The following is a 12,581-nucleotide window of genomic DNA, read 5'->3' on the forward strand; positions in this document are numbered from 1 at the left end:
ATATCATTCAGATTTAAGAGGCGTTTGTTTGGCTAAAGGTTACTGTTATTAGAAAGATCACTTTATCTTTTTTCTTTTTTTTTTAATTTTTGAAAAGAGAAAGATAATATCATCTTTTAAATATTAAACTTAATTTTAATGTATTATAAATATAAAACAGTTTTATACATATTTTTAATTACTTAACATCATATCAATAAAAATAATTATTTTTTATTAATTTTATGAATAATTATTTAAAAAATATATATAATTAAACAATTTTATAAAATATTTTATACTATTAATTCATTAAAAAATATTATTTATATATTAAAATTAATTATTAAAATAAATTATTAATATATTTATATATAAATATATGTATAATTTAATTTATTTTTAATATATATTTATATTTTAAAATATATTTTAATAGCTGATTTAGAAAAAAGGATGAGTGATAAATCCAATGATTAATGATAGAATGGAGGGAGTTGTCAACGATGCGGTTGTGGATATTCGGTGTAAGATTACGCGGCATTAGCAACAAGAAAAATCATTGGTTTGTTGTGTGCCCAATGCTCACAAATGACAATACAAAATGGAAGAGCACCAACTTTCCTTACACTATCCTTAGTTTAAGGAAAAATAAGAGAGAAGAAAAAGGAGGAAAGGAAAATGAATAAAAAAATTTTTTTTGGATGTTAAAGAAGTTGGGAAGGAAGAAAAATTTGTATGTGGGTTTTATGAAAACAAATTTCCATCCATTACAAGTAAGAAAATAAGAAAAAAATATTATTGTTTGTGTATTTACAATGTTATTTATAGTGTTTGTTTAAGTATTATAAAGTTGATAAAAAAAAAGACTTTTTTTTCAATAAAATTTTTTTTTATTTTTTAGTATATTTGGTAAATTTTTAGAAGTAAAAATAAAAGTTTTAGAAAAAAAATTTTAAGAAGTTATAATTTATATTTAATAGGACATCATTAAATCTATTACAAAAAAATTTTTAATAAAAAATATCTTTTTTTATTTCTTATTGTATTTATCAAATTTTTAATAGTAAAAGTAAAAGTACTAGAAAAATTTAAAAAAAATTGAGAAGCTACAATTTATATTTTTTAAGAATATTTTTTTTAAAAAAAGATATTTTTCACATAATAAATGAACAAAAAAGTAATTTTTTATTTTACCCAAATATAATTGATAGATAAAAAAATCTTTTTACATGAGATATTGAAATATAAAGTACTTTTATATTGTTATACCCAAACATAATTGATAGATAAAAAGATATTTTTGCATGACATATTCAAACATAAATTTTTTTTTACTTTTCCAAAAGATCTTTTTAAAAAAGATGACTCAAAAAAATTTTTTTTCTTAAAAATTTACTCAAATAAGCTCTATAATTATATTATTATTAATAATGATCAATATAAATTTAATTTTAATAATTTTAATTTATTATTATAATAAAAATTTACATTTAAACATTATATATGTATTACATAAATAATTTAAATCATATATGTAAAATTATAACATTTTATAATATTCATAAAATGCAATAAAACATGAATAAATAAAAATATTTATACTTTATTTTATTATAAAGATATTAATGTAATTTTATATCATTATGATTTTTTTTATTTTTTTTCTATTCAAACAAAAAAAATCTCTCTATTTTCTTTTTATTCATTTTTTTACCCAAACAACACACAAATAACTTTATTTTTTCTTTTATTTTTTCTCCTCTCATTTTTTTTACTTTTATTTTCTTTTCCATATCTAAACAAATTATTAGTGTCCATCCAATTTCATATTAGACTATTTACTATTTAGGATCAAATTTCAATTTGGGTATTATTATCGAATGTAAAATTCCATTTACATGACCGTATTTTTTATTGTATGCTAGATGGTTTTAATGCAAAGTAAAACTTACTTATTTCGATAAACAAAATACATTTATAATTATCTCATTTACAATATAAAAAAGATAAGTCATGTGATGCAAATTGATAAATATATTATAAATATATATTTTGATAAATAAAATAATTAAATTATTTATTAAGAAAAATCCAATAATACGATACATATTTTAGTTTACATATAGTTCATTTTTATTGTTAATTTTTCCTGTGGTTTAACAATTTGCTCAAGGTGAGACTGTGGAGGGACAGTGCCACAGTGGAAGAGAAAAGAGAGGTAGTCTAATTGGGAGTGTCCCACAATTATTTTTCAATTTTCTCTCTGAAAGATTGAAATCTTTTTTTTTTTACCAAAAATAAAAAAGAAAAAAAGGAAAAGAAATGATTAAAATAGTACTTAAAACAAAAAACATCGTCCAAAACCTTTCCTCTAGAATATAAATCTTTTAAACATGCAATAGAATATGAAGTTTTATGCTGCAAGCGAGTCTTACAAGCGAGATGACAAGATCATCAATTATTTCTAAAGTATTTTATAATCTGTCTATATAACTATTTATTTATTGTCATATTAATAATAAACCTAAAAATAATTACATTTATACATTTTATTTTAATATAAATATTATTATATAATTTGTATGTTAAAAAATTTTTGCCCACCAAAAAATGTCTTAAAGCTCCGCCACCGCTCTATTGGTTGCTTCGACTCCTCACTCGGAATTATCTTCAAACTATAGCTTCATACAGAACTTGCCTATGTAGTCCCAAAAAAAATTCAAGAGGACATGGGTTTGATATTGCGAGAATCACAATTTACAACCTGGCTTTCATAGCTAAACAAAATTTGGAGGGTGTACCCAAAGTACTCTTGTATAACCAATGCTTGCTCAAGAGATACATCAAGCAAAATCTCCTGTTGCACAATTGCACCTTGAATATGGAAGGACGAAGGAGTTGCTTATTTCTCAAATCAAGGATATATGAAATCATCTTCATTCCATTACCTTCCTTTAATTTTAATTTTATTCCACTTCATTCACCCCATTCCATTTATCATTAGGTACCCAAACACAGTCATAGAGCCTATAATTATGCGCCCGAAACACATTAAGCATTTCAACATTTCATCAAGGTAGGCTTCATCTTTGCACACAAGATTATTTCTACACTAGATTACTGTTCTTTCTAATTCCTCAAAAACGAAACTTAAAGAAAATGATTTGTGACAGACAACATCAGTAATAGCTGAAGCAATTACTAATCATATCATATGTACTTGCAGTCAAATCCTACATGAAAACATGTCTAAGAACAATTTCTTACAAAAGACTTGCTCAAAAGAAGATCAAAAGATGTAAGATTTGTTATTTAAGCCAATCCTCACAAACAAATCAGAACACCACAACATGTTAAAGTACAAGAGTAAAGAAGACTACATGCTAACATTCTCAGACCTGATCTATGCTTCACTTCCACCTGCAGGGCCAACAAGAACGCCTTGAGCGGTGCCTTCCTTCCTACCGGATTCATCCTTCACCTCTGCATCAGCTTTCCTTATCCTGATTTTATATTTAGCCTCAAACTCAACAATCTCCTTTTTCTTCTTTTCCAATGCTTCATTGAGCCTGCTAATAACTTCTTCGAGTCCCTCTTTGTTGCGCAGCACCGCAGGCAAGACCTCCTTCACAGTTCTCTCGACCAGAACACCCCCAATCATTCGATAGCATCGCCTAGAGGGATCGAGCGGCTGAATGGCATTAACTACCAGCGAGTGCTCGCTAACTTCCATTTCCAGCTCGGTGATTTTCGAGTGAATTTGGTTGAGTTCAGACCTCATTGCCGCATATATATTTGCAACTGCTTGTTCATTAACTGGCTCCCTGTGATCACTACCTTCAGCTTTACCAGCCATAGTTCTAGACATGTAAAAGAATAAAAATAAAAAATCTCATCAGGTTAAAGAAACAAGAATGCCTTAAGAAACTAATCAATATTAATTAACAGCATTTCCAAACAATAATTAGCATTTACGAAACTGAGAAAATGACCCTCGTGGTAATTTCTCTAGATTCAATCACAAACTAAATTTAAAATAAAAAATGAAAGAGAGAAAACTGACACAGTTGTGAGAATGTGATCTGTGCAAGTAGAAGCAAGCTACTAGAAATTATGAAAGTTAAAATGCATAAAATGAAAGCATTCAGTTACTTGTTTTTAATCCGTATGTGCCCCGAAAAAAGAAGATGCTACAGCCGTGAACAGTTGAGAATTCGTCGCCGCGGATGGAGAAGAAGCTAACGCCACCGGTGGGAAGGGAATACAATCTGCGTGGCCGGAGATTACGGTGCTGAGAACAGAAGATGAAAGGGTCAAAGATATATTGGGAGAATAAGAGAAGAGAAGGAATTGAGAGAAAATAGAAAAACCTAACAGTGGTCTTCGTGTTGTGGAGAAAAAAAGAAAAACCAGTTTGAATCTCCATTGTAAAGAGTTTGGTATATTGGATGAGAAACTGAAACTCTTTGCATTTAACAATCATACTCTAAGATGATGCATGTATCCTATTGTGTCTATTGATGATCTTGTCATTACCAGCAATGATGACTAAGCGTCAATAAATACTTCTCGCTAGTAAGACTCTCTTGCAGCACAAAACTTCTTATTCTATTGCATGTTTAAAATATTTATATTCTAGAGGAAAGGTTTTGGACGATGTTTTTTTTTGGTACTATTTTAATCTTTTCTTTTTCTTTTTTTTTATTTTTGGTAAAAAAATAGATTCCAATGTTTCAGATAGAAAATTGAAAAATAATTGTGGGACATTCCCAATTAGACTACCTCTCTGTGCTCTTCCAGTCCCAAGGTTCTGAAAACCAGATCGGTCATCGAACCGCTTTAGTTACTGGTTCTATGGTTCATTGGTTCAACCATGATTTAACCGGAAAAACTGGTTTATAATAAACAACTGATTCTATAAAAAATCAATGAATAAAGCAACTGGTTCTAAACACTCTTCTACTGCATTTTTTACTTCAAAAGGGGATCATAAACAACTAGTTCTATGAATAAACAAACTATAATGATATGCAATGCCAAAAATAGGCCAATGATGAAATAATAAAGGGTTTCTCCCTTCAATTCTATGTTCAAGCTTGTAGCGGACCAGAATCAACAGAATAATACCGTTAAAATAGTCTTCCTTCTTAATTCTTATATAACACACAGAATTTTCTATAAAATGAAAATTGAACACAACACACAGCCTTAAAACAAAAACAAAACAACACTCAAAAATCAATCACCTCTTCCAAACACAGCCTTAAAACAAAACAGAACAACATTCAGAGTATGAGCATTGATCACAAAAAATTGATTTCTGAAACAAAACAAACACGCAAAACCAACAGAACAGCATTCAGAGTTTGCGCATTGATCACAAAAAATTGATTTCTGAAACAAAACAAACAATCAACAAAACAATGAAAACAGAATTTTTTTTTCTTCAGAAGAAGAAAACAATGAAAACATGAAGCATATAATAAATCCATATCACCAATATCCAGAAATAATCTCAAAGACAACAATAAATACACAACAACAATTTAGCAAATAAACAAGAACAAGACCTAAATAGAAAATCCAACAAATTAAATCATAGCAACCTAACAATTTAGCAAATTAAAACAACAGCAGCCCAACAATTTAGCAAATTATCAACTTAACAAGTTCAAGAACAGAAAATCACAAAAAAAAAAATTAAAGATGACAGAAGAACAACACAAGAACAATTTGCAAATTAACAAGTTCACAATAACAGTTAAAATTTACCAAAAGAACACTAATGCAAGTGGAATCATCATGCTAATATGTTTTTCTGCAAAGATGCTATTTGTGCAGCTAAAATTTCCTAATTACTAAGATCCAATTATTCTAATTTCACAAGCAATCAACTTACTAAATTTCTAAACACTAGAAATTATAAAACCAACCAGAAATATGGTTAAAGCATTTCATCAAACATGTTGAGTGCTGTAAAATTAAAACGAAATAAGAGAATTCATCAATGTGATAGAGAAGAGAACATAACAATTGTATACTTTGATTCATTCTATGAAAAAAATCCAAACCACTACCAAATCAAATAGTTACTTATTGTAATAGAAATCAGATTGCAAAGTATGAAGCAGAGTATTGGTGTTGTGTGAGTGTATTGTCTGGTGGCGGGTTTAGGGAACTCACGGTGGCAACAAAAGAGAGCAGTTCGACGGCTAGGTGGAGCGCGCGGATTTGTCGCAGAGTTTGAAGCCGCGCAACGTGGCTTCCAGACGACCGCGAATACAAACTCGAACGGTGAACGGCGAGTGAACGCGAACGGTTAACGCCGAGCGAAAGTGAAGGCAAAGAACGCGAACGAAGACGACGGCTGAACGAAGACGCGAACGTGAACAGCAAACAAACGGCGGCGGAAGCGCGGCTGAGCAGACAAAGACACGGACGCCGAGCTCGAGGAAGCAGCTGCGATCGGTAACAGCGAACAGGGGTTGCAGACTTGGAGCACGAGGGACGGCGGCAGTATGCCACTCCTTGCGGCGGCGGTGGTGTAGGCTTACAGGGCTAGGGTTTTTTTGGCTGAGTTTCTGTGATTTCTTTCTGAATGAAAGAAAGAAAGGGGTAAAGAAACGAGGGAGCTTCCGTTTCTGTGTAAACCGTCCGGATCCAGGTTCCGGTCGGTTCTTGACAGGTCAGTGATTTTTCACCGATTTTTTAATAAACAGTTTTACATGCTTGGCTGAATTGTTAATGTCGCCCGTCCGCGGTTGGACCGGTCCGGTCCGGTAACACCACAACATGCTAAAGTACAAGATTAAGTGTTTGTTTAGACGTTATTATTTTGTTAAAAAAAAAGATCTTTTTTCAATGAAAAAAAATTTTCTTTTATTTTTTAGCGTATTTGGTATATTTTTAGTAGTAACAGTAAAAGCATTAGAAAAATAAAAAAAAAAATTTTGAGAAACTATAATTTACATCTTTTTTTAAAGAGTAAAGTATTGTTTTTGTCCCCAACGTTTGGGGTAAGTCCCAAAGTTGTCCCTAACGTTTCAATCGTCCTATTTACATCCCAAACGTTTCAAAATTGACTCAATGTTGTCCTGCCGTTAGGGATCCGTTAATAAAATTGACGGCGGGACAAAATTGAGACGATTTTGAAACGTTAGGGACTTAAATAGGACGAAAACGTTGGGGACAAAAATGATACATAGAAATAAATTTTAATTTTATCGTTCAATAACATTAATTTTTACTATACATAATATTCAATCTACTTAATATACTAAAATTGGGTTTTCCCCCGACTACTAAAAGTGACGTGTCGATCTCTCATGCCTCTATTTTCCCTCCAAAACGATAAAATTTTTTTCTATTCTAAATTATTTTATTGTAATTATATTATAATTAATACTAAATGAATAATATATAATTATACTAATTTAGCAACATATCTTCATTATAATTATATCAAATCAATATTTAATGCACTATTAAATTACTTATCAATTATCAATTAAAAATACTTTTAATAATTTTAATGATAATAATAATATCAATAATAGTAATAATAAAAATCTTTGTTACCCGATTCACGTATATCAAATAATTTTTTTAAATTATTTTATAAAAAATATCTTTAATATAATTATATTGTAATTAATATTTAATGAATAATATATAATTATACTAATTTAGAAACATATCTTCATTATAATGGTATCAAATCAAAATTTAATGCATTATTAAAAAATTACCTTAATAATAGGTAATTTACATATTTATTTTTGTTTTACTAAAGTCTATATATAGTGTTTTCCTGTGATACATGAATCTAAATTTGAGAGTCAATTCATAATTTTATATTTAGTGTTTTCTTACTACTTCATAGAATAAGAATGTATTCTTCGTTTTTTATTGAAGTTGATCATTTTAAGGTACAATTTATAATTTTTTATAATATTTTTCATATACTCATTCTATTATATTATTTTTTTGATAATTTTTTATTTGTTGTTACTCTAAGTTATTCTTATCGTCTAATGTTCCAGTTCGATTGTCTTTTGCCACAATCATTTACAATGCATCACATCCATGAAATACCTCATCGAGTTGTCTTTACTGATTCGGATTCCAACTATATGGATATAAGCGTTTAAAGAAGAGGCAATAGTCTCTATTTTACCGAAGGATGGTTGGATCTATTCACCTATTATGACTAACCCAATGGAATGTGGTTAAAGTTAGATTTCTTAGGATGAGTTCGATTTTTGATTGAGGAATTGCATCCACGAAATTTTATAGGGCAAGTTCAAGTTCCATCCCCTCCATGCTTTTTACGTCTGCTCGAAAATCTTCGAAATGGAGCACATAATGAAATTGAATTCCCTCAGTTTCAGTTCAGTTTTGCTAAATTCGTGACAAATTCAGATATGCAATTTCAACTATTGGTAATATATTTAAATTTTCTTAGTTTAAGCTGTTCATTATTAGAATAATTTTTTAACATATTTTAATTTTTTTTAGAAATTACCAGCTTTCTTTTGCATGCATGCAATGCCATTGAGGGGAATAAGAGTTAGTTTGGTTTCTCGGTGTGACAATTCTATACCTTGCCGCATTGCATGAATAGCGGATGATGAAGTTTATCTAATAAGAGGATGGTCTGATTTTGCACGAATTCTAAAAATATTGAAACTTACGATGTTATTTCAGTTGGTTGTCGTTACAAGAATGATTCTATACTATACGTGACTAAGGACTAGAATATGTTCAATATTGTTTAGGTAATTTGGTTTTACTATTAGTATTTGATTAAATTATAATTATAGAATTTTAATTTATTGCCTCAATTTATATATTACGATTATTTTTTGTGGATTTGGTATTTTTAAATAATTTAATAAAATGAAGAAGTGTCAGATATTATTAAGTTTATTTTTATCCTTTATTTTTTTATTTGTATTTTCATTATATTTGACAAAAAAATGAACCTACACATATATTAAATCATTGACCTAAAGACAATTTATTTGCCAATAAAAACAGATTTTATTTATAATTGGAATAAAATTTATTTGTCAATAATCGGTGGATAAAATTGAAATTACACCCGTGTCATATAATTATAATTGATTAATTAGTATAAAATGAAATTATACCCGTGCCATGAGTAATAATCTAAATAATTATATCTTAACAAAATATAATTTGAAATAATTTATAAACAATTATCTTAACAAAAATAATTATTTAATAATTGATTTAAAAATCAATGCAAAAAATAATTATTAATAATAGTATTATTAACTAGGTAAATAATATTAATTTGACAAAAATTACCAATTAATTTAATTAACTGACATAAAAAATTGCATACTAATTTTACAAAAATTGCATGGCACGGGTAATTGAAATATAAATAATATATGATTTGTATCTTAATAATTTGACAATCATTACTCAATTAATCAATTAATTGAATTAGTAATAACAATTTTCAATTTCAAATTTTATATATTAAGTAGTTATTAAAAATTGGATAATAACGATTTACACAGGAAAATCATTGATAAATTCAATTAACCATATAGAAGATAATATACTAACAATTTTGGTATATTATTTATGGCAAGCAAAATTATTTCCTTATATTTTCTATTAAAATTGAAATTAGTAATAGTTTAAAAAAAAGGTTTATTAATAAAATTACTAATAGTCACATTTTTATACACAGGATATATGTTTTCTATATATTATTTAAAAAATATAATGAAACATGAATAACGAATGAGTATGTTATTTTTTCGAATAGCTAATTAATGCAAAATCGAATACCCTTTTTTATTTCATTGAGGTCATATTCTGTTTGGTGAAAGTTTCAATCACCTTAATTAAATCCTGTATTTGTGCCTTAACTTATTAAGGTAGTAATATATTACATATTATATCTAAGTAGTTATTTCTCATAACGGAGATGTAAAAAATCATATTAAGGTTTATTGCCAAATAATTAGTGGATGAATAATAGTAAATTATATTATTTTGGGAAAGTATTTTCATTATAATTATATCAAATCAATATTTAATTATGATAAAATATGTTAATTATAATTATATCATAGAATTATAATAATTACGATATTTATGTTATATATTTTAATCATTAATGTACGTAAATAATTAGAAATCAAAATATAACTTATAATTACCTGTGCCATGCAAGATTAAATAAGATATATAATAACATAGATGATTTGTTACTTATACTGATTAAATACAATAAATACATATTAATTTAGTTAAAAAAAAATCAATGTCTCCTATATTTTTCTATTTATTTTTTAATTTATTAAATTCAATCAATTATAATAAATTAATTATATCAACTAATTAATTCAATCAATTATTTTCTAATTTATTTTTTGAATTCAATAAATCAAATAAAATTAATTATACTAATTATTTGTATTGACTAATTGATTTGATTAATTCTTAAAAATATTTTTATTTAATTTATTTTATTTATTTAAATATAACTAATTAATTATTTAATTTTATTAGGATAAATATCAAATTCTATTTCTAATATAAAAATACAAAATTTTATTCATTCCATTTTTATTTTACTGCTATAAAAGACCATATATGCTAGAAGAAAATATCATTCATTTACCAATTACTCTTTCATTGGGTAGCTTTTACAATAATTCTTTTTCTTCCTATGAGGCGTCGTCACAAGAAAGCAACTATCATGAACACAAATAAGCACACACTCTTCAACTCCCGTGCTCATCATTTAGAGCAATATGTTATCCATTAAGCATTTATAGACCATGGTGTTATCATGTTTGCATAAATAAATAAAAAATCCATAATTAAGCTTAAGTCATTTATCTATTTGTGTGGTATTTTGTAGTGTGAAATTACTTTTAATTTGTGTTGTGCAATGATATTATGGTTTAATTTAAACTTTTATTTTAGAATTGTGTTATGATTTTATCTCATCTTTTTTTCTTAGATATTAAGTTGATGTATTTTTATTTATTATTATTGAAGCAGATGTGATATAAAATTTGTAAAAAGAAAAAAAACTTACATTCAATTTATTTTACTGTAGTCTTCTATTCTTCTATTTTTTTATTCTTTTATTCATTTTATTTTCTTTTTAAATATCATATAATTTATTATAATTTATACCAATTAATTAATTATAATTCGTTATATCAGTTAGTTTAATTCATTAATTTATAATATACATGACAAGATAGATCATTTGTTACTTATATGTTTATTTTTCTAAAATCTAAATCTGAATAATTATATTTTCAGTTTTTTTTATGAACAAAATATTATTAATAATGAATAATAATTAACCATTCATACTTTTAATTAAAGTGTTTGGATGATTTTTATATTTATTAATATTAATTATTAATTTTTTTCATAAATAAATTATATTATAATTTTATGTTAGTTCATAATTGATTAGTGATTAATGTTTATAAAGCTATGTTACTCTAAATTTTATATTTTATAAGTATTTTATTTAAATATAATTTTTTTAACATGAAAATGTATTATTTTTAATAATATCATAATTTTATATTTTTTAATTATTTTAAATGAATATTTTATCAAATACTAATTAAAGTTATTCTTCCATTTGCTTTTACTAATATATTTTCTAACTATTATATAAAATTAAAATCGTATTAATGAATTTAATATTAAAGTTAATTTGGCTTTTTATTATTTAGAGTGTTTTTCAATTAATAATTTTATACTCTTTACTTTTTTTAGTTTCATTTTGAATTTTAATTTAGTACTCAAAGGTAGTGAAATTCTATTGATATTGAAATAAAGTTACAAAAGGGTTCATAGGGTAGAATAAGTAAAATAATGTGATACCCACATTGCAACATTCAAATGAAACAACTTAGGATCTAAAATGTTTATCTTTCTCTTTCTCGCCGTCTATTATATTATCTATCCTATCATATAAAAATCGAATTTTTATCTTTAATGATAGAATCAACGTAGCATGCTTCTGTATTATTTTGTTTAACTCATTAAAGTCAATTCATTATGATGAATTAATTATATCAACTAATTGATTTGAATAGATATTTAAGTATCACATAATTTAAAATTATGTATATTAATTATTTGATTTAATTTTTATGATATATAAATTTAAGGAATAAATTAAAATAAGATAATTTATTACTTATTTAAATTGAATACAACAAATATAAATTAATTTAGTTAAAAATTTACTATTTTCTAATCTTCTATACATAAAAATGACAAAACAAAATTATAAAAATAATCTTTTTATCACTTTTGCTATTTTAATTTTATTTTCTTTGTTTTTTTATGTATAATTTTATTTTATATTAATTTTGTTTATTTAATAATAAAATATACTCATATTAATTCTATCATATAATAATATATTTTTCTCCTATATTAATCAAAGAATTTCAATATTTATCAACTACATCTAATAGAATGACTGAGAAGTGAGAACTACGAGAAGTTAAACCCAGGTTCAAAATGCTGAAACAAAGAAAAGAAAATAGTGGATATATGATTAGAGAAAAATG

General features: G+C 25.8%; 1 protein-coding gene across 1 annotated transcript; it reads right to left on the minus strand.

Annotated features, from left to right (window-relative positions):
* Nucleotides 1-3,165: 3,165 nt before the first annotated feature.
* Nucleotides 3,166-6,667, minus strand: LOC130947481 (prefoldin subunit 2-like). The gene is made up of 3 exons (XM_057876184.1): nucleotides 6,166-6,667; nucleotides 4,135-4,273; nucleotides 3,166-3,842 (listed from the first exon to the last, which is right to left on the minus strand). The coding sequence occupies exon 3, from the start codon at nucleotides 3,836-3,838 to the stop codon at nucleotides 3,386-3,388; it is 453 nt and encodes a 150-aa protein (XP_057732167.1). The 5' UTR covers nucleotides 3,839-3,842; nucleotides 4,135-4,273; nucleotides 6,166-6,667; the 3' UTR covers nucleotides 3,166-3,385.
* Nucleotides 6,668-12,581: the final 5,914 nt, after the last annotated feature.

The sequence above is a fragment of the Arachis stenosperma genome, chromosome 9, assembly GCF_014773155.1.
Source record: "Arachis stenosperma cultivar V10309 chromosome 9, arast.V10309.gnm1.PFL2, whole genome shotgun sequence".
NCBI classification, from domain to species: domain Eukaryota; kingdom Viridiplantae; phylum Streptophyta; class Magnoliopsida; order Fabales; family Fabaceae; genus Arachis; species Arachis stenosperma.